Here is a 20788-nt window from a genome sequence, read left to right on the forward strand (position 1 = left end):
ATCCCTAGTATCTAGGTGCTTAGAAATGTTCTACAGAGCTGGGTGGCTCTAGCCTATGGTCTCAAGGAGTAATGGGCAAGATGGCAGCCCACTCAGGTCAGCCCTGTGAACTAAGTCAGGCTAAGCAACCTCCTGGACACCTGCAGCTACCACCACTACTGTCTTTTCCCCTTTGACGCCTGTCTGAGCCCCTCCCCCAGGCTGCTGGCATACTTAATTGGCCTCTAGGGGAGAGAAAGCCTGGCTAAGATTCAGATCCCAGCTCCTAGCAGCCTCCCAGGAGGCTGATTTGTCAGCGAACCCCAAGCTTGTACTAGGGCGTTCTGATCTCGACCTCCCCCACCCCTGTACAAGCCTGTTCCCTGCTTGGGTGGGCTGCTGGTCTGAGGAACCCTTTCTCTTTATGTTGTGAAGCACGTGGCCAAGGCTGTTGAGTGGCCTGCAGCTTCAGGAACTAGGGAAGAAGGGGAGCACGAAGCAGCCCACTGTATCCTCAGACCCTGGACCTCAGGGATGCAAGAGGACAGCTCCAAGCCTGGGGCGGGGTTGTGTGCGGCTTTAAAAAGTGGGGTCCCTGCCCAAGCACGGATAGGCAGAGCCCAGAGGAGCGGCCTCGAATCTCTGCTGCCCCAACCAACTAATCGACAATCCAGGGTCCACCACATCTCTAGATTCCAAAAGCCAACTAGGACTTTAGTCCCACCCCGCTCCAGAGAGCCAACGGAGGACGAGACCGGCGCCACTTCCGGCCAGGAAACTAGTTGGCGCCCGCATTGCGTGGTGACGCACTTCCTCCCTGTAACGAACCCGGCTCAGGCGGGTTCCGACAGGCGGCGCTGGAGGCCTCAACCCTTTGCGACTGGCCTAGCCCTAGAGTGTTATGGGAATCGAGGCCCCCCTTGGTTCCGCCTCTTCCTCTTTCGTCAATTCCGTGTCCGCTCCGGTTTTCGGTGATGCGCTTACGTAAAGGTTACACCTCCCGTTGGGCATTGGTCCATTGCCTTCTGGGAGTTGTAGTTCCTGATGTACTAAAGTCGTGCCATTCAGACAGCCGGGGACTCGGTTTCCCAGAAAGCCGAGCGAAAGTGGGCAGGAACCACGGGCCGAATCCCGCGGAACCGGCGGGACTCTGCTGGGAAAGGCCGCTGGGTATTGCAACGAGCACGGAACGGTGAGCGTCGGCCTCCTTAGAACCGCGCGACTAGGCCAGTCCCCTGACGGCGCTTCCTCCGGACGTGGCTGGGTAGTCCCTGCGGTGGCGGTGTGTACCCGGAGAGGCTGTGCTCTGCTGATCTAAAGCCTGTCTCCAGCATCTCCCAGCGCGCATCCTTTATCTGTCTGCACTTCTCTGCTCTCATGGTTGACTCTCTTCCTTAACCCTGTCTAACCTGCAGCTCCACAACTGTGCGCGTGTGGACACACTTTAGGCACTCAGCTTCGCGAGGCCGTCGCTCGCCTGCATGACCGGGCAGCGTCTGACTGTGAACAGAGGCGCCTAGCACGTAGTGGAGGTGAAAGAGGGGAGCCTGGGTGGACACGGAGGGGCGTGGCCTAAGTACACCCCTTACGGCAGAACTTGGGCTATTTCGCTACAGGTGGGGAGGGTCCCAGGTCGGCATGGCGGAGGCGGAGGCTGGCTTGGAGGCTGAGGAACCCACCGAGGATGACACCCTTCCTTCCGACACCGTCTCCCTCAGCGACTCAGACTCGGACCTCAGCCTACCTAGTGGTGCCGAGGTGCAAGTCTTGTCCCCGGAGAGGCTTTCCGGGGAAGCCCAGGAGGACTCCGGTCCCGATGACCCTCCCTCACCCCTCACGGGTGTCCCCACTACCCCAGTCCAGCCGTTCCACCTCCGAGGCATGAGTTCCACCTTCTCGCAGCGCAGTCACAGCATCTTTGATTGTCTGGAGAGTGCGGCCCGGCAGGCACCGCCCTCTGCGCCCCAAACTAGTGTGACTGACAATGGCAGCTTCAAACGGCCTGTGACTCCCCCAAGTCAGACTCCGGCAAGGAACCTGAGCAGAGTGCATGAGAGCACTGGCCCAGTCAGGGTGCCTCCTGTGCCGGATTATGTGTCCCATCCTGAACGTTGGACCAAGTACAGTCTGGAAGATGTGGCTGAAGTCAGTGAGCAGAACAATCGTGCAGCTGCTCTGGCCTTCCTGGGCTCTCGCAGCCAGGCATCCCCTACGGACTATGTCCCCTCCTTCAACCAGGATCCCTCTAGCTGTGGGGAGGGGAGAGTGGTCTTTACCAAACCAGTACGAGGCAGTGAGGCTAGGGCCGAGAGGAAGAGGATCCTAAAGAAGGGGGATGTGTCAAGTGCTGGGGGTGAGGCCTCTGTGGAGCTGGCCCATCTGGCCGGGCCTGAGGCTGAGGAGTGGAGTGGCCACCAGGGACTGCAAGAGGTAGTGGTACCTTCAGGAGCTGACCACCCTGGGTCCTCCTCAGACCCCACAGGGATGGAGGCTGTTGGTTTCCATGGCAGCAAGAAGCGGAGCAGAGAACATTTCCGGAACAGGGACAGTAACCCCGAGGGGCCAGGGTCTGAGAGAGGCCCCTCAGTTTGACTGCAGTGCTAGCTCTCCACCTCCTCACCTGCCCAGCCCAGGCTTGAGGGAAGCTGTGTTGTGCAACAGCCCTGGCTGGGAATGTGGAACCTTGGAGGCCCTTGTGCCCCATTGTCCTGGGGTGGACAATAAAAGTTTGGGGTATGTCTTAGATTTTGTGGATTTTTCTGGGCCCCCTTCAAAAGATCTGTTCAAACAGCCCTTGACACCTGACTGCAGGACTCCATCTACATCGGTCTCTTTGCCTTCCCCACTCCAGTGGGAACTGCTGTGAAGGTTTGCCATGGTCCTTTACTTTTGCCACTGGCGAGCCTACCCAGAGGGACTGGGCTCATAGCCATGCCCAGCCTTGTGCCCCTGATGGTAATGGATGAACATAATCTGCTCCCTGAAACCAGCACAGCCTCAGCACCAGGCCTGTGCAGATCAGTTTTAGGAAGAGGGTAGACTGAGTCAGCAAGGGAGGTTGGGCAGGTATCCACCCAAAGAGCTGGTGCCCTGTATGACTCCAGGACTTGTGATCTCTGTGTAGGACATTCCTGATGCTAGGTCATTTAGCTGGTGCTTAGCCTGGGAAGAAAAGAATGATGTGCGGAAAAGATACTGCATACCTGATGTGGAGGCCAGGGTCTTGGACCAAGCTAGCTAACCTGTCCTGCTAAATACCAAGTCTGCCCTAGTGTCTCTAGTCCCTATTCCAGGACATGAGTGTTCCCAAAAACAAGGGATCAGCCTGGATGGTCATACAATTTGAGGAGCAATGGAAGCAACCGAGATACCGTTCAATAGGTTAGGTAACTCCCCATGCTCCCCAGGTGTTTGAAATGCATGTTCAGCCATCCCTGCTTTCCAGTGTAACTGGGTTGAGGTGGTCTGCAGGCTTTATAGCTTCATTGGGTACCCTTGGACAGTATCTTGGGGTTACTGCCACAACGGTTTCGCAGATAATGCTGTGGGGGCAGAAGGGTCAAGGCTGGTGATTACCAGCGCTCTACAAGCTGGTCAGCTGATGAAGTACCGGTCTTTGAGAGCAGAAAGAAACTGCTGATGTTTAAAAGGTGGTTTTCTTAGGAACTCAGGGTAAAGATGGGGACCTAGACCCACTTTAGTTCAGCCTAGGCAGATGGTGTCCTGTGTGGGACTTGGTTCCTGATGTCCAGTTCAAGCCAGTGAGTGCTCTAGGTAGGACTGAAAGAACTTCCTCCTGCTGGGGCTCCCAGATAGGTGCCAAGAGACATCAATTTCATTTTCATAGGAAGGAATGTCCAAGAAGTGGTGTGTGACAAGGCCTAGAAGACCATTTCTGGGAGTTGCTGAGAGTAGGGGAAGGTTGGTAGACCCCAAGATGGCAAGGTCTGGGGCTCTAGGACAGGTGGTCCCTCCATGTCAGGTGTCTGAGGGTGGCAAGCCAGCCTCTGGGTACTCCCTGTCTCTGGCAGAGACTGGCTGACTCCTGCGACCACAGTTCTGAGAGCCTGGGAGTAAGGAAGGGAGAGAGGACCTTCAGCTGTGGAGCCCCAGCTGGGGCAGGACAAGGCAGGAAAGAGGCAAGGTCCAGGATACGGAGTGTGATAAGGCCGTTTGTCCAGCAGGTTTCATACCAGACGGATCCTTGGCACTCTAAGGCTCTGCCTCAGGCACCTGTATGCCTTGGAAACATCGGCCTGCCAGGGGGGTAGGCACCTCCAGCACAGGTGGGGAAGGCAGGGCCAGATGCTCCGCCTACAGCTTTGCTCTCGCCCCAATCAGTGGCCAAAGGGAAAAGCCCATGCCCACCTCATTCCCATGGCCTAAACAACACTTACTTAAGTAGGTGCTGCCTGGAGCCACTGTGTCAGCCATGGAGGACAGGAGAAGCGTACAGTAGTTGGCCTGGAAGAAGCCAAGGGAGGTGCTGGACTTTGGCACGGGGTCCCTCCCATGACTCCCTTCCTGCCAGGGCAACTGCGGCCCCAAGACTCCTCACTCTGGACCAGGCTCCCCCATGTCGCATAAGGGATGGTGACAGGATGTGGTGGAGATTCTAGGTTTTGTTGGAACAGCTCTAGAAGAAAGGTGGGTCTCTAAAGTGACTTTGGGGCAAGGACAGGCATAAGCCAACATATGCTTCTGCCCTGACATCTACTCTGTCCATAATCCCTCCGCTCTTTCCCAGCCCTAATGCTGCCCATCAGAATGCTAGTACAGGGCTATGGTAGTTCCCATAGAAGCAGAAGGATGGCCCCACCTCAAGAAGAATGGACAATGGGTTGCTGGCTTGCCTGTGATTCCAGACACTTGATCCTCTTTTCTTGCTCTCTCAGCCCCCCGACGTATTTGGCAATCAAGTCCACTCTGGAAAGCAGAGCCCGCCACAGATGTGACACTTCCATGGCACGCCACAAGGGGGAGCCTGCCTGCCCTAACTGCCTTCTCAGGGCCTCCGTCTGCTGTTGCCTCTGCTGCGCTACTCTCATTTTAATCTGGATCTGGGTGCTGTCTATAGATACGGAACACTTCTGTGTCCTCCCAGAGACTGAGGTCCTGCCCCTGCTTGGAAGCGTTCAGGAACAGCCCTACCACCCAGCATCGTCTGGGGATGGCTCTTCAGACTTGAGAGAGGATGAAGACAGAGTCCCATTCATAAAGATACCTAATTACGGGGTTTATGTCCCGTCCCTCCCCCTAGAGCAAGAGGCTAGAGTGCTGGGTCCTGTGACACAGCCATGTTTCCCCAGCTCAGAGGTCCTATTACTGGCACTAAAGAGTCTCATCAGCCTTAAGACAGTTCCGAAAATCCCACCATTACTGAAGACTAGATACTTGTCTGCCTCTGTATGCTTGCACTAGGGGGCCCCTCCCAGACTTATTGCCCCTCATAACACCCGGTTGACCAAGGTCAACCCAGCCCCACTGCATCTGAGTCCACCTGCCTCCAGGTAGGGCCCTCTCTACATCTCTGGACAGCTCATGAACAGGCATGGTGACACCTGCCAGCCTGAGCCTCACATGCCTGCTGTCTGGAGTCCCATAGGCCGCCCCACCTGTGTGCCGTTTTCCTCAGCACCTCTCCCTCGCTGTCCCTCCTCCGTTTCTCCATGGTGCTCAGGAAGTTCTCCTTCTGAACTGTTTCCCAGGTAATGATCTTCTGGTCCAAGGGGGCAGGCAAATCTCTCTCTGGCAAGGTGGGAGACAGCAGCAAGCCTTGGAGAGCTGTGTGGGCCCGTAGGGCAGAGCCCAAGCCCAGGCTGTGGCACGGGACTAGTGCAGATGCCACCAGATGGGGCACAAGGCAGATGGCAGAAATAGGCCCCATGGAGGAATTTTGGGCTGCAAGGAGACAGGATGGCCCTATGGCTGTCTAGTATGGGCCTGGGGCTTTGGTTAGCCTTTCAGGGCCTAGACGAGCAACCCCAGTCCCAGCCGGGCGGTGGTGGCGCATGCCTTTAATCCCATCACTCGGAAGGCAGAGGCAGGAGGATCTCTGTGAGTTCAAGGCCAGCCTGGTCTAGAAAAGCTAGTTCCAGGACAGGAACCAAAAGCTACGGAGAAACCCTGTCTCGAAAATCAAAAAAAAAAAAAAAAAAAAAAAAAAAAAAAAAAAAAAAAAAAAAAAAAAAAAAAAAAAAAAAAAAGAAGAAACCCCAGTCCCTTCTGTGAGTCTTCTCTGGCAGTCTTCTCTGGCAGCTAGGACCCTTAGGAACAGTGGCATCCAGCCTGTGGCCTCACCTAGATGTTGACGCTTGTGCTGGGCTTCTTTCCTGAAGACCCTCTTGAGCACCAGACTCAGGTGGCTGAGCAGGATGAAGGGCGGGGCCAGAGCTGGTCGCCCGTGGTATTCAACAATGAGGTGATAGCGTTGAAACTTCCAGAACATGTCGGCATTGCCCTGGACCACTTGGAATGTGTAGCTACAGGACACATGGCCAAGCCCTTGCCTTATAAGCTGCTCTCCCACCCATAGAAACATCCTTCCTCAACCCGGCACCACTTCCCACCCTATATGCCACCCCTCCTGGATCCCACTTCCCACCTTTCATCCCACCCCATTTACCCTCCACTCCCTATACGTCATCTTAATTGCATTCAGGGGGCAACTGGCCTGTACTGGGAGCCCTTTCAGAGATGGAGGCTAACATAGGTTTAACTGTCAACTTGACCATCTAGAGTCACCTGAGAAGACAACCACAATTGAGGGACTGCCAAGATCCCATTGCCCTGTGCATATATCTGTGGTGGGTTATATTGACTGTTATTTAATGTAGGAGGGCACAAGCCATTGTGGGCCGCACCATTCCCAGTGTGAGAGGTCTTGGGCTGTGTAAGAAGTCCAGCTAAACATGAACCTGAGTTAGCTAGCAAACAGCATTCCTGTGTGGTTCCTGCTTTGAGCTCCTGCCCCGACTTCCCTCAGTGATGGATTGTGATCTGGGCATGTAAGATGAAGTAAACCATGCCTCCTCCTAAGTTGCTCTTCCTAAAACTTCAAGCAGTTTTATCCCAGCAATGGAAAGAAGACTAAGACAGGGGCCAGCACCCCTCAGTCACAGACTCAAGTGTACTGCCATGGGACATACTCACAGGCCTGAGTCCCCATGCCTGTAGACTCACTCTCCTTCTTAGCAGGATAGACATCCAGCATTGAGCTGGGGTGGGTTCACAGTATGCCCAGAGCTGAGGCATTGGCTCTCTACTGCAGGGCCAGCCCAGTGGACACAACAGTGAAAGGGACTAGGTCCTTTCTACTAGAGACACAGGTCCTATCTCTGCCGGCACCCTGAAACCAGCTCCACTGAGAAGCTCGAGCAGGGATATAGTGAGGGCAGGTGTCCAGGAGAAGAGGGGGTACCTGAACATGGCGATCAGCAGGTTCATAAGTAGCACATTAGTGACCAGCAGGAAGGTGACCAGAAGGAGAATGACCACCCAGTTGGCATAGAGATTGGGGCAGGAAGCCGAGCTTTCCAGCAGTAGAGGATGAAGCGAACAGTTCACACGGGCCTCTGCAAGACAAACAGACATCTTCAGACTGGGAATGTGGTTCCAAGCTGAGGCCACCAGGGTGCAAGTCTGGCTAGGCAGCCGGGGGCCTGGTTCACAAAGGGCTGGCTATGTGAACCACAAAGCACCAAAAGTGCCACTGTGGAAGCCAGCCCTAGTTGCACCAAACTAACAGGTGGACTGCGTATCATCTGCATCCTCTGCTGGGATTCCAGGAAAGGTCACAGGGCACGGAGGCAAGCCAAGTCCATGTGAGGAACGGAAGTGAGGATACAAGAGTCATGGAACCCGTTTCTGTCTGTCATTGCATGAAACAATTCCTCCACCTACCCCAGAAGAGCTGACTATCTGTGCCTTTCCCACCCAGGGCTCCTAGCTGGGAGTGCATCTGCCACCTTCTATGCATCTCTGCCCACTCTGGGAGTTTCCACTTTCCTGGGCATCCCCTCTAGGGTTCTGGGCCACAACATTAGCCCCTTTGAGCTGTCAGCCCCTTTATTTATGTGTTTCTCCTCCAGGTCCCCACCTTGGCTACACCTGGCCAAGCTTGCAGGGCAGCACAGGCTGAGGTTGCCATCCCTGCCCCTGGTTCCATTCCATCTTCTCCAGGTTGTGTGCTGGTGGATGACTGCCGTGTAAGTAGGTGTGGACTTATGTGCCTGCGTGCAGGTTCTATTCCTGTTCTTCCGGAGCTCTGTGTTACAAGTGACACTCCAGGGAGGCTGTGTGGGGTGCAATTCTGCTATGTTGGACTTTCAAGGTCTACCGGTACATACCGGTACATCTAGCGTTTCTCTGACCCTGTCTCCCTCTCTAGGACAAATTCCTGCCTTGTGGCCCCAGTGAGTTAGGATGAGCGGTCAACCCATGGGACAGTGAATGAGTGTTCTATGGAGGGGTGTATGCAGCCTTCTGAGAAAGCCGGATCTCATCTCTTCACCTTAGCAGCCCCCAAGCCTATGAATGATGCTGTTCTCCCACTCTCTTCCCTCCCAAGGTCCCCGGAGGAGTGGCCAAGCCCCACCTTGTGAAGCCATAAGTCTGCATCTGCCTGAGGTCTCAGAAGGCCCACATGGCCTGGTTGAACACAATGTGACCCTGGCGTCCAGAGTTTGGTGTAAGAGGAGAAAGTGCGGTGTGAAGGGGAGTGGAGGGGTGGAAGGGAAGGGAAGGGCTTCCCCCGTCTCTATACCTCACAAAGTGGGCCAGAATTACCCAGACCGTAGTTTCTCTCTGAGCACAGACATGTTAGAGAATACCGGTCCATTTTCAGCCTAGTAGATTCTGTTTGGGGAACTAACAAGGGGACTGGCAAAACTGCTTCATGACTTGCTATGCCCGTCACATCCATAGTGGTTCTGCTGACCCTGCGGTGGCCTCCATGTCTAGACTAAGGCCCTTCCAACCCGCTGCCCTTCTAGGCTGCCAGTTGGCCTGAGCCTGTTTCCCAATGCCTGTGCAAGAGAGACCAGAATTGTAGTTACTAGAGAACTGAGACCCCAGAGCTGCTCTGCCCAGGGCACTCAACTTCCTCTTTCTGCCCCCAGGGACTGGGGTCATGAGGCCATACGGTGAGGGGGAGGGGAGAGGCAGGCAATACCTGCTTAAGCTAATGGCTAGGAAAGCGATGGCTCAGGTTGAGCAAACACCCAAGGCGCTGGGGCGGGGAGAAGAAAACAGCCCAGGGTATGGCTTGGGAACACTCCAATTCGAAGTTAATTCCCAGCCCTTCTGTCGTCAGAGGCCTGGGCTTGCTCCAATCTCACTGTCCTCTATTGACAAATATTCATCAAGTGTTGTGATTGCTGACCTGGCCTCCCCCAGGATGGCCGGGGTCAGGTCTTTGCTGACTATTCAAATTGCATAGCTCCATGGTTGACTAACCCTAAGTCCCTTGACACTAGCGTGAACACTCACCCTTATGCCTCCATCTGCACCCCATCTCTAAGCCTGCGCATGCTCAGTGGAGCTGTTGTCCTAAGCCTCCACCTCTCTAAGCCCTTTTCCTGTCTAATGAACCAGATCCCTCTGCCCAATCTTAGCCCCCTAGGTCCGCACAGGTCCCCGTTCTGGCTCCAGTGTTTTCCTTCCTCCACCACCCACAAGACCCCTGCTATAAGTACCCAACTGCACCCACTTGTCATGAAGTTCCTAGGATCTCCATCAGCCCTAGCTAGGGGCAGGGCCTACCTTGAAGGGACACCCATGATTACAAACAAGCCACATCCCAACAGGCAGCACACACCAGCTGGATGGATTCCTAATGAAAGTGAGTTCAGTTGGAAGTGGTGAGCAGATGGATCACATGGAGACTTCAGCCAGGCAAAGCAGCGTGGAATGGCCAGGGTGGCCCGGGTTCTTCATGCTGTGCTCATAGTGGCTGTCCTTTTTCTGCCCCTCACAAGACCTCTGTCTCCAAGAGCCAACCCAGCCCTCGGCCTCCTCAGACAGAAAGCCAGCTCTGGCTATTTGGGATCTCCATGGCCGGCTTCCCAGTCAGGGAAAAGGTAGGGGTTCTATGACTGGCTGTGTCTTGCCCTGCCTCTGCATCCCAGCCTGGAAGGTACGCAAGGCCTGTGTCCTAAAATTAGGATTGTCTCAGGCATTTCCAGCCAGGGCCTTGGTGACACAGAAGTCCCAGCAGAGGACCACATATCCTGAAGCCCACCAGCCCACCTTCCTGGCTCAGCACAAACCATCAATCTCGTCCAGAGGGATTTGCCCAAAGATCTGCAGATAAGGCCGGTAGAGCACTCGGCGGAAAATCCACTCCAGACGGCTGTCGTGGGGGTGCAGTAGGGCCTGAGTGGTCACACCATAGGCCACAAGCCACACGCTCAGGAAAAAGAGGAAGAAGAAGACATCCTTCATCTGCAAGGGGGAGGGTCACAGTCATAGATGGGCTGAATGGGAACTCACTTTCCTCCATGTGGGAGTCCAGAGAGATTACTCTCACCTAGGGCTGGCGTTTCTAGGTTCTTACCTTGTCAACCAAGGGTTAGAGTTCCAGGTGGATCATCCCCTCTCGGGCCTATGGTGTCCCTATGGTGCCAGGGTTCTCACCACCACCTTGGCTGGGGTTTCAGAACTTACCCCCATTCAGGGTTGAAGATTCCAGGATTCCCACTGCCAGCCAGGGTGGGGGCTCATCACCACCCAAGGTCAAGGTCCGAGGGGGCTTACCCCTCACCCAAGTTAGGGTTCCAGGGTGCTCACCTCCACCCAGGGCTAGGATCCCATCTACCCAAGGCTAGGACTACAGGAATCACCCCTTTAGGTGGACACAGTAGTGGCTTACTCTCATCTAGAGTTAAAGCCCAGGGCCCTTACCATCTGAGTCAGTGTTCCTTTGGGCTCCTCAACTATCCAGGGCTGGGGCTCCAGGGGACTCACCCTCAATGGGTTTAGGGTCCTGAGGACTCACTATCCTCTGGGTTAGGTGCCCCATCTATCCAAGGCTGGGGACCCAGTGCCTCATCCCCCTCAAGGACCAGGGTCCCCAGGACCCACCATCCGCTCTACAATGATGATCTTGGGACCCAGCTGCTTGTGAATGGCAAAGATGTGGATGAGCCGAAGTGTGAACACCATGAAGTCGATGGCCAGAACAGTGCGGCCAGCCTCGAACACCGAGGGCAGCATCCTGGAGAGAGACGATGGCTGGGTAGAGCCGCAGGTGCCCGTGGACATCAAGAGGTTTCCCCCAAGATACAATGTAGGCTTGCCAAATGGCCAAAGGGTCGTTTCCAGGACCACCCCAGGATTCCAGAGGACTGAGTGGGCCTCCTAGACCTGCCCACCCAGCCCAGCGGAGGCTACAGACCTACAGGTGACACCGACAATGAACAGGAAGATGGCCACCATATCACACTTGTTCCAGTTGTCCTCCACATACAGAGTAAACTTCTTCACCAGGCGTGTGTCCTCGTCTGTAAAGAAGCCCTAGCGGAGGGAGGAAGTCTGGTTACAGCAGCCAGGTTCCACCTCCCTGAGACCAGAGTAGAATCTGCATGGATCAGGGCTCAGTTTGCCAAGCTGATCAGAATCAGCTGGTGACTAGGAGCCAGTGTATGGTTGGGGCTGGGGGTATCAGCTGAAGATATTTCAGGGCTGAGTCTGGGAACAAAAAAATGAGGTCCAGCTGAACTTGAGTCAGAACTGTCTGTGACTGAACTCGGGGTCAGTTTACATTGAGTGTCTGTCTGGACTTAGCCAGTGACTCAGGCCAGGGAATCATGATCAATCTGGAGCAGGGCTCAGGGCTCAGAATGGAGCTGAAGTCATGTTCAGGGCTCTGACCGTGATGGACATCAAGACTGTGATGAAGATCAGGCTTATTCTGATCAAAATAAGGGCTGGGTCTGGAGCTGGGATTGGGGCTCAGCCTGACCAGGACCATGGCACAGTAGGTCACACTGTGGTCTTGTTCTATAGATAGACAGTCCTAGCCCTCAGAGCAGGCCCCGCCTGGAGCTACACATAACACAGCCTGAGTTGCAGAGCCCAGGAGAGGGCCAGGCTCCCCACTGACCTGTCGGATTTCCTCCAGCACCAGTGTGAACACCCAGAAATAGAGGGTGACCTCAGACCCAGATGGCCCCTGGGGAGGTGGCCGAAAGTCCACCAGCAGGACATAGGTGAAGAGGAAGAGGAATGCAAAGTACATGACCACGTTCCCCAGGAACACAGTCACAGGTGCTCCCCAGAACTTCCGCCACCGTGTGAGCAGGAAGGCAGCTTGTGGGCCCAGTTCACCTGGAGCCCTTGGTGTCTCTGTCAGCTTCTCCAATCTGTGTGGGTGCAAAGGAGGTCACCATGGTGAGGAGGCACCTAACCACCCTACCCCCATGGGAGTTCACCTCTGTCTACCTGTGTCTAACCACTGGCCACTGCTGAGTGGTAGTCCTTCCTCTCTCTCCATCCTTAACTCCCATGATCCCCAGCCTTCTCTATCCTTCTCAGCCCCCTCTATCCCTTCTATAGTCTCCCCCATTTTCCTTGCCCTCTGTCTTTCTGGGCCCAGTCTACCTTTCCCACTTTCCTAGCTCCTTCCATCTTTCCTCGCTTCATCCTTCCTGCCCCCCTCTATCCATTTCACACACCCCCCCCCCGCCACTCCTTACTGGCCACCCTGGCTGCACAGGAAGCTCTTTTCCATATCCAAGCTGTCTGGCTCCTGCAGCTCTTCCGGGCCTATCCTCTGTGGTACATCCTCACTGCAACACAGGGAAGGCTATCCCAAGCACACAGAAGAAGGAAGTACTAGGCCCACTGAGAAGGAGGGCTCACATAGCCAATTGGGCATTGGGCTATGAGAAGTAGGAACAGTGAGAGACTCTGGCGCCTGCTGCTGCCTACATAAACCTACCTGAAGGTGATGAGGTTGGTATAGATGAGGGCTGGGCAGGTGAAGGCACCCAGCAGCCGTAGGATGGGCGTGCCTGTGGCCATGTCTCCCCACCAGATCTTGGTCAGGAATGCCTAGAATAAAGTCCCATGTTCTGGCTGCCTACCGCCACATTGTCACTTACCCAGGGCCCTGTGCCTGAGGTGCACAGACCCTCTCAAGCCCCCACCTGTGCACCTGCTTGGCAGAAGGTCAGACTCTTTCTGGGAGCACATGTTTGACTGTTCACAACCTGCCCCTCCTTCCCTTCTTTTGTCTTTGCAGCACTCTCCTATAACTCGGAAAAACTGTGAACTACCCAGCTGAGGATGGCCTTGAACTCCTGGTCCTCTTGTCTCCACCTCCCTAATGATGGGATTGCTGTCACGAGTCACCACACCTGATTTATTCAGTTCTAGGGATTGAACCCAGGGCTTCATGCATGCTGTATACTCTATTTACACCCCCAGCCCTGTTGTAACCTTTCAATAACAGAATTGTGAATTGGGGTTAAGGACAACCAAACTGAGAACAGGTGTTACTGGGTCCAAGAACCAAGCTAGAAAAGCATCCCTGATGAAGGACCAGCTACCCTTCCTGGTCCCTTCCATATGTTGCTTGGGCATGGGCTGGAAGCTGTAGGCTGGGACATTAGCTGAGGTACCTCAGTGTTCTGGGTGGGTAGCCTGGGCCCTGCCAATGCTCCTTCACCCCAGGGCATCCTTAGGCGGATTAGCTACTCACTTGCACACCATCATGGGCAAAGAAGGCCTTGGCATCGGCTTCAGTGGCCAGGTGCAAGCAAGTGGTCCGGCTCCAGCTGTGGTTCCTGCGTACCAGCAGGGCGAAGGCGCGGTCCTCGCTGTTGCTGTAGCACTCTGAGAAAAGATCTGCACAAAAGCCAACTGCTGGGATGGGGTGCTGATGCCTGGCCCCTGGATACCCGTTTTCTGCAGCATACATATATTCTGCATCTATTTTCTACGCTCCAACCAGGCCTCCCATGCTACAGGGCCACTGAGAGTCCCTGCTTGGTCCCAGGGTCCTTCTCAATCTCTGACCTTCTCTTGCCCTTCTCTTAGTACTGTGAGGGCCTTAATTGCCAAACACCATTCACTCTGTGGTAGGGCCTACTATGTAGCTATCATGTACTGGGGCCTGTCACCTCTCCACCTCCCTGTCGGGACTTTTTGACCAACCTCCACTCCCAGGAGTAACTGCCCTGAGTTCTGTGCTCTACATAGGAGGCCATGAGGGTTACTCTGAACTACTTTCTGTAGACAGCCACTTCCCTGTCTTCAGGGGAAGAGAAGCAGAGGCCTTCTGCCTGTCACTCACCCAGGGCCAGCTGCTCATACTTGGCCTCACGCATGGTGCGGGCCACCTCTGCTTCCTTCTCCAGGTGGGACATTTCCTTTATGATCTTGCAGGCAGCCAGAGCAGCAGCCACACCCTCCTGGCCCTGGAAGATGGAAAGACAGGATCTTAGAAGGTGGCTCAACTGCCCCACCATTCTCCAGTCTGTTTCTCAGGATGCCAAGGGAGCCATGGACTGGGGTGACTGCTCACCATGGCCCAGAAGTATGTGGCCATCTCATAACGGTTCTGCAGCACAGCCCAGAGGAACAGGTCCCTCCAAGGGTCCTCACTCTTCCGATTGAGGTCTGGCAGCCACTTCTGGCCTGTCGGTCGCTTGGGCGGCCCTCTCTCCTACAGAACAGGGCATCAACATTCAACCCGCTCAGCACACCTTGGCCCAACCTGGTTCTACTCACCTCCGCCCTGCGCCCGTCTTGGTAGAAACCACGGCAGGCATCGTGCAGGAAATCCTTGAGTACACGGGAGACCTCGTGGAGTGAGAAAGCAGGTAGTCCAATGGGCAGCTCCCGGGCCTGCTGAGCACCCAAGCCAGCCAGCGTCAGTCGGCCCTCCTCATGCTTACGCTGTAGCAGTTCAAAGAGGAGGCTCTTGGGGGATACCGAGTGGTAAAGTTGCTGCAGCCGCCCATAGGTTAAGAACTCGGCCATGTCAGCACCGCTGTCCACAAAGAGGCGCACGAAGTCAGGCTTGTTGCTCACTAGGGCATCCGTCATCACCTCTTCCAGGTCGCAGGACTGGATTCACCCAGTAGAGGAGGAGATTGGGACAGTAAGAGGGAGAAAGAGGGGCTGGACATCCTCTCCTGGGCACCCCAACCTGTACCCCAAGACTGGAGCAGGCATGGGTCAGCGAGCATACAGGCCTCAGGGGCCAGAGATAGGAAAGGGCTGCTGAGTTGACAATAAGAGTGTCAGGACTCCAACACCCCAGCTTGGACTTTGGGGGTTCCCTAATGTCATTCTGACCCCCTCCAGGACAACAGCTGGAACAGAGTGGGCCCAGATGACACCCCTGAGACCCTATTTTCTCAGGCCTCAGTGCATTCCCTGACCAGTGTTCCCGAATCAAGTCTGGGTAGGGGGGCACCTTCCATTCCACGTCGCCATTGAAGATCTCGCTCTTGGCAATGTCCACGCGGTCCCAGGCCACAGCCAACTTGAGCTCGTCTAGGTAGTCTTGGGCCTCCTGGCTGTGGCTCTTGCAGGCTGTGGGTGGGAGTGAGTCCCACAGAGATGGAGGGGAAGAACTGGAACTCTCTACGGACTTGATGGGGGTTGGCAGCTGCCTTTGAACAGCAGCAAGAGGCACAGGACTAAACTAAACACTCAGGGACAACATCCCGGAACCTCCTGGACTTAGTCTGCACAGGAGGCACAGTCCTGTTTTCAGAAATGCACATCTTGGCCAACATATTCTTGCCCACTAACAGGGCAGAGCCATACATTCCCATGCAGACACATTTCTCAGAAAGGCTTTGCAAATCTGCGTCACCAGACAAGTCATCCGCTGCGGACACTGCTGAGTCCTGCTGCCTCTGAGGGCAGGTTTAGGCGGCTCACCTTTCACAAGTGCCTTGAGGATGACAGTGTCCAGGTCCTCAGAACCCTCCTGCTCGAAGTCATACACAGTGAGAAGGTGGGGGTGTGCAGCGATGTTCTGTAGCTAGGGCCAGGAAGAGGCTTGAGGTCTGAATGGAGCCTGGAAGGGTCTTCAGACAAACCACTCTGCCCCGCGGACCCACAGGCCTAGCTCAGCAGCTCAGCCTGACAGGCTGGCTGGCTGCTCTCACTGCTACACAAGGACCCACTTGATTCCAAGATGGGATGGGAGAGAGGGCACAGGCAAGGCCTGCAGGACTTTTAGGAAGGACATCCCCACCCCAGGGGTTGCTGGGAGGAGAGACGCAGCACATGGCCACAGCGACCCCCAGCAGCACGCACCAGCTCCGTCCAGTGCACAATGGCTTCCCAAGAGAAACACTCGCCGGGGAATTTCTCTCTGAACTGCTTTTCAGTGACCTGAGGCACCAGGAGATGAGGCTGGCTCACCAGAGCGGCAAGTACATCAGCGATGCCCCCAGAACCCGCCAGGATCAGCCACGGGGCAGCCTGCTCCACTGCCCTGGAAATCCTCTGGGGAGGCAGAGGTGACATCCAGGCGCACATTTAGGAGGTGCCTCAGCCCTCCACACTACCCCGGGGTACCATGGGAAACCACCACATCCTCCCTGACTCCAGTCAGACCCTTCCTCTCCCCTGTCCTTACCTCCAGGGTTCTGGGGTCACCGTTGACCAGTAGGCAAAGGACAGGTATCTGGATGCTGCTGGTGCCTGTGGGTATAGCAGCCATGAGGCCACTTGATGCTCAGAAAGGGAGAAACTCAGGTCCTCCTCATTAAGTAGAACAACCCCCCCATCTCAGGAACCCCCCTCCAGCTACCATGTTTCAGGCACACCCTGCCAAAAAGCTTCTCTCTCTCTCTCTCTCTCTCTCTCTCTCTCTCTCTCTCTCTCTCTCTCTCTCTCTCTTTCTCTCTGCTTTTTGAGACAGGGTTTCTCTATGTAACAGTCCTGGTTGTCCTGGAAATCACTTTGTAGACAAGGCTGACCTTGAACTCATAGAAATCCACCTGCCTCTGACTCCCAAGTGCTGGGATTAAAGGCATGTGCCACCACCTGCTTCCTTAAAAAAAAAAAAAAAAAAAAAAAAAACCAAAACCAAAACCAGGGTCTGATGTAGCCCAGTCTGGTCTTGGATTTGAAGTGTAGTTTAGGATGATGTCCCTGTTTCCATCTCCAGAGTGCTGGGACTACAGCACGTGCCACCGCCCCCGGTTCCTTCCACGCTGCAGACTGAACCCAGAGCATTGTGTGCCACGGGCGAGCACTCTACTAACCGAGCGACATCTCCAGCCCACGGTGGCTTTCCCCCTCTCACTTTCAACCAAGATAGTGTGTCAAATCCCTGACCGTGGGCCAAGACTTCAGCTGTCTGTCTGTACTCTTTGGGGCTGGCAGGTAAGCAAAGTAACCTGTGAGATGTGAGGCCTTGTGGCACCGACCACATCCAAGGGTAGCCCTATGGCTAGGTAGCCACTCTACCAGCCTAGGAGAGAGTCGCTCCACATCTCAAGAGACACACTGGGCCAACAAAGTGATAGAAGCAGGTGGGAGCAACCCCAAACTGCCTGGGGTCCTGTGGAGGCCTTTGTGGTGTCAGATACAGACCTGTTTCCATTGGCTTCACCAAAGAATTACATGGTTGCTTGTTAATATACTATTCACACACATGCTAAGCAATGGTATAGTCATTTATACATATCATTCGTCTGCTATGATTTACCCATTCCATCTCTTTTTCACACCCTCCACTAGCCACAGTTGTACCCGTTCCTCCAGGCATTTCTGCCCCCTGGTGGCAGTGGCGGGGAATGCACCTCTTAGAAGCCTTAATGGGCTAGCAGAGTCTGCAGCCAGAACAGTGCCAATTAAAACAGTGGCAGCTGTCCTGCTATCTGGCCAAGAGGTGGCTGCCTAGCCAGGGCCATCCTACCCAGCTGTGCCACTCTCCCATCCCACCCCAACAGCTTTTCTTCCCAGGTCTTTATGCTCAGGCATGCGGCGGGGGTGGGGATGGGGTGGGGTGGGGATGCTTCCTGGAAGGCCTTTTCCCACTCATTCTCTATGAAGTGTGTATCATATCTCCATGTCTGCATCCCCAAGATGCTGCCTGTGCATCTGGAGTGAGCCTTACCCCCATAACCTGTCCTCTGCTGAGAGATGTGCTTCTCCAGGCTCAGCCGTAGCTCTGCCAGTCCGTTCCCACTCCCGAGGCCACCAGGCTCCACCAGGATGAAGTGGGAGAGATTGCTGTCCAGGGGGCAGAGAGGTCCCTGGATGCTGCCCTCATCTTCAGGGTAGTGGATGGGAGTATCTTCCTGTGCCAAGCGTTTGGGAAGACATGGAGAGGTGGAGACCTTAGGAGCAGCTTTGGCTGGGCCTTGCTGTGCACGCCATGCTGGGGCCCTGGGCAAGGCTTCCGCAAGGCCTCAGAGTCCCCACCCCTCAGGCAGAGGGAGGCTGGACTGCTGGGCCGGGGGCCTCCCTGGAATGAGTGAACCATGGAAACAGCTGGGGCCAGGGCTGTGAAAGCTCCACCTTCTAGACTCTTCTGGGCTGGGGTCCAGACTTCACCTCAGTGGGGCCTCCTGGGCTTCTCATTGGCTATGCCTTACACAGTCCACAGAGTGGGGGATGTGAATGAATACCAGAGAGCAGAAGCCACCTGGCCAGGGTTTTCCGGCACGATAGGACAGCAGTCCAGCTAGGCTGGGCCCTGAGTGCTATCCGTCTGGCTCCCTAGAGGAGTGTAGCAGGTTGCCACCCTTATTCCTGAGTGATGCTGCCACCTGCTGGGGAGTGCTGAGCCCCGTGCAACCAATGTCTTTCTTCCCACTGAAGCCCATACTTGTTCCCTACCTCTCAATACTCCCGGAGTCTCTGTGGGTAACATAGTCCTCCAGTCTGTCCATAGCTTCCTCTACCTACACAAGCTTTCTGAGCCCTTTACAGCCTTGGATCCATGAACCTGTCACTAACCTGGACACCATCTAGAAGCTGACTATGAAGGGTACGGTCCAGAGAGGCCATTCCGATGGCCACTACGCGAACTTTGGTGGATGTGCTAGCCAGAGAGTGATCACGTACAGCCTGCCCAACATGACGGGCTAGGCCTACACGGAGGGCGCTGGTCAGGATCCAAGCACCTGTGGGAGTTGGGAGAGAAAGGTTCTGGAGTCCTCATAGCTGGCTGGCCCAGCTTCATCCCCTAGCCATATTACAGTCAGAGATCTAGGGATCAGGTGATGGAAAATGCTTTTATTCCCCTTCCCCCAGAAAGGGTCTTTAGAGTGTAGTCTAGCCTATAAATTGAAATAATTCCCCTGCCTCGGCGTTCCATGTGCTAGGAGTACAGTATGCACCAACATGCCCAGCTGCAGGGAGCACTCTGAATCTGATGGGGACACTAAAGCTCAGGGAGGATATGTGTGTGGCAGATAGTAATCTCCAAGATTTGGCAGAGATGCTTTCAGGTAACATGTTCTGGGCGGGGACCAGGATGATAAAGCTCCCACTTCCTTCTGACTGTGAATCATTCCTTTATTATAATCACTTCTGCAGCGAGAGACTCAGAACCCCCACCCCTCCTGCTGGGTGTGCGTTTGTGTGTGCAGGACACCTATGTGGGGACAGGCACATGTGTTGGCCAGAGGTGCCATTCATCTCGTCTGTGTAAGATAGTCTCTGATGAATCTGGAGCTCGCTGATTTGGCTTCCCCCTCCCAGTGACAAGCAGGGCAGCAGGCCAGGCAGGCCCAGTCCAAGGAGAGCCTTACCTGTGCTCTGAGCTGCTTTCACCAGCCCCTTGCGCAGGATGTCCCGAAGCCAGGACTTCATAGCAAAAGGCCGCTCCTCGCCCACCAGAGACACCACTAGGTTGGGGGCTGGCAGGTGCCACTCGGTGAGCAGGAGCTCAAAGAGCATAGAGGGGGCCACGCTGCTTGGCACCTTCACAAACTGCGGGGTAGGGGGCAGATGAGTTCAGAGTCAGGGCACAGGTAGGCAGCATTGGGTTGGAGGAGTCTAAGAATATGGTAAATGTTAGGTTGGAGGGAGTTCCTGAGGGATTCTGGGCATGGGGGAGGAGGCTGGGCTTAAGGGCAAGGCACAGATGAGTGGGCCCTAGAACCCTTTTGGGGTAAGGCCTGTGTGATAATGGTCGTTTCTGTATATCTTTCCCTCGTGAGTGGGGGATAAGGCAGGAGTCCCGGACCTCATGGTTCCCATTATCACAAGTGCAGGAAGCAACTCTCAACCTTTGCCCATCTGGTCGGGGTCTCTGCACCCCTACCTTGCCTCGCTTCTTCCCGGACCCTCCGAAGTTGATCTCTCCCCGGCATAGCACTGGCTCCCATCCATCGCCAGTATCTGGGGGGCTTCCAGGGCAGGAGCTCTGGGCAGTCTGCATGGTGGCTTCTCTGTGAGACATATGATGGAACCCAGAGATGGAACCCTCTTCCCCTCTTCACAGGGAAGATCCATCCCAGGTGACATGAGGCAGCTGCCCACCTGCTGGCCCACCCTTCCATGCCTCTACCATTTTCTTCACAGTAGCTGTAGTTAGAGTCAGGCTCATTCCCCACAGGGGAGAGGGGCTCAGCAACCCACCTGCCTGTCCCTGTTCCCCACACTTACCGAACTCCGGGCATCTGGACTCCAACACGCCTGTCACAGTTCTCCAGAGGTCTTTGCAGGGGGTGTCCTGGAAACCCCCAAAGACTAAGTAAGGAATTCAGTTTCCCAGTCCAAAGGAGCCACACCCTAGACTGCGCTTGTCCTGGACAAGGTCTGAGGACACCCTGGTGTTTGCCCCTGAGTAGGTAGATGAGAAGGCAGGGGACCTAGCTCAGAT

At 55.2% G+C, this 20788-nt stretch overlaps 2 protein-coding genes across 5 annotated transcripts; one reads left to right on the forward strand and one right to left on the reverse strand.

Annotated features, from left to right (window-relative positions):
* Window positions 1-468: 468 nt before the first annotated feature.
* On the forward strand, window positions 469-2722 carry Tssc4 (tumor suppressing subtransferable candidate 4). Of its 4 annotated transcripts, none has more exons than XM_050136475.1 (3): window positions 469-487; window positions 1395-1511; window positions 1596-2722. In XM_050136475.1, exon 3 carries the CDS (start codon window positions 1618-1620, stop codon window positions 2569-2571), a length of 954 nt encoding a protein of 317 aa, XP_049992432.1. In that variant the 5' UTR covers window positions 469-487; window positions 1395-1511; window positions 1596-1617; the 3' UTR covers window positions 2572-2722. The 4 variants fall into 4 exon arrangements, with proteins under 4 accessions (XP_049992432.1, XP_049992430.1, XP_049992431.1 ...); XM_050136473.1 differs by lacking the exon at window positions 469-487 and adding an exon at window positions 494-1261; XM_050136474.1 differs by lacking the exon at window positions 469-487 and adding an exon at window positions 494-1171.
* A 921-nt stretch (window positions 2723-3643) lies between these two features.
* Window positions 3644-20344, reverse strand: Trpm5 (transient receptor potential cation channel subfamily M member 5). Its single transcript, XM_050137618.1, has 24 exons — window positions 20228-20344; window positions 19713-19893; window positions 18951-19082; window positions 18071-18334; window positions 16583-16647; window positions 16258-16449; window positions 15877-15979; window positions 15404-15522; window positions 14713-15051; window positions 14507-14647; window positions 14276-14399; window positions 13682-13827; window positions 12920-13032; window positions 12675-12767; window positions 12083-12341; window positions 11375-11493; window positions 11062-11194; window positions 10248-10422; window positions 7400-7553; window positions 6280-6461; window positions 5595-5727; window positions 4833-4905; window positions 4377-4443; window positions 3644-4046 (listed from the first exon to the last, which is right to left on the reverse strand). The coding sequence occupies exons 1-24, from the start codon at window positions 20342-20344 to the stop codon at window positions 3958-3960; spliced, it is 3513 nt and encodes a 1170-aa protein (XP_049993575.1). The 3' UTR covers window positions 3644-3957.
* Window positions 20345-20788: the final 444 nt, after the last annotated feature.

The sequence above is a fragment of the Alexandromys fortis genome, unplaced genomic scaffold (assembly GCF_014885135.2).
Source record: "Alexandromys fortis isolate MF-2015 unplaced genomic scaffold, M_Fortis_MF-2015_v1.1 scaffold_3, whole genome shotgun sequence".
Taxonomy (NCBI): domain Eukaryota; kingdom Metazoa; phylum Chordata; class Mammalia; order Rodentia; family Cricetidae; genus Alexandromys; species Alexandromys fortis.

Excerpts from the sequence above, each read along its gene's own strand:
- Trpm5 (XM_050137618.1), bottom strand. The coding sequence starts at position 20,344 with ATGCAGACTGCCCAGAGCTCCTGCCCTGGAAGCCCCCCAGATACTGGC. Across the intron at positions 19,083-19,712 it reads GAAAGCAGCTCAGAGCACAG|GTGCTTGGATCCTGACCAGC; the intron begins GTAAGGCTCTCC and ends CAACTCCCACAG. Across the intron at positions 13,828-14,275 it reads GTATGAGCAGCTGGCCCTGG|ATCTTTTCTCAGAGTGCTAC; the intron begins GTGAGTGACAGG and ends GCTTTTGTGCAG.
- Tssc4 (XM_050136475.1), top strand. The coding sequence starts at position 1,618 with ATGGCGGAGGCGGAGGCTGGCTTGGAGGCTGAGGAACCCACCGAGGAT.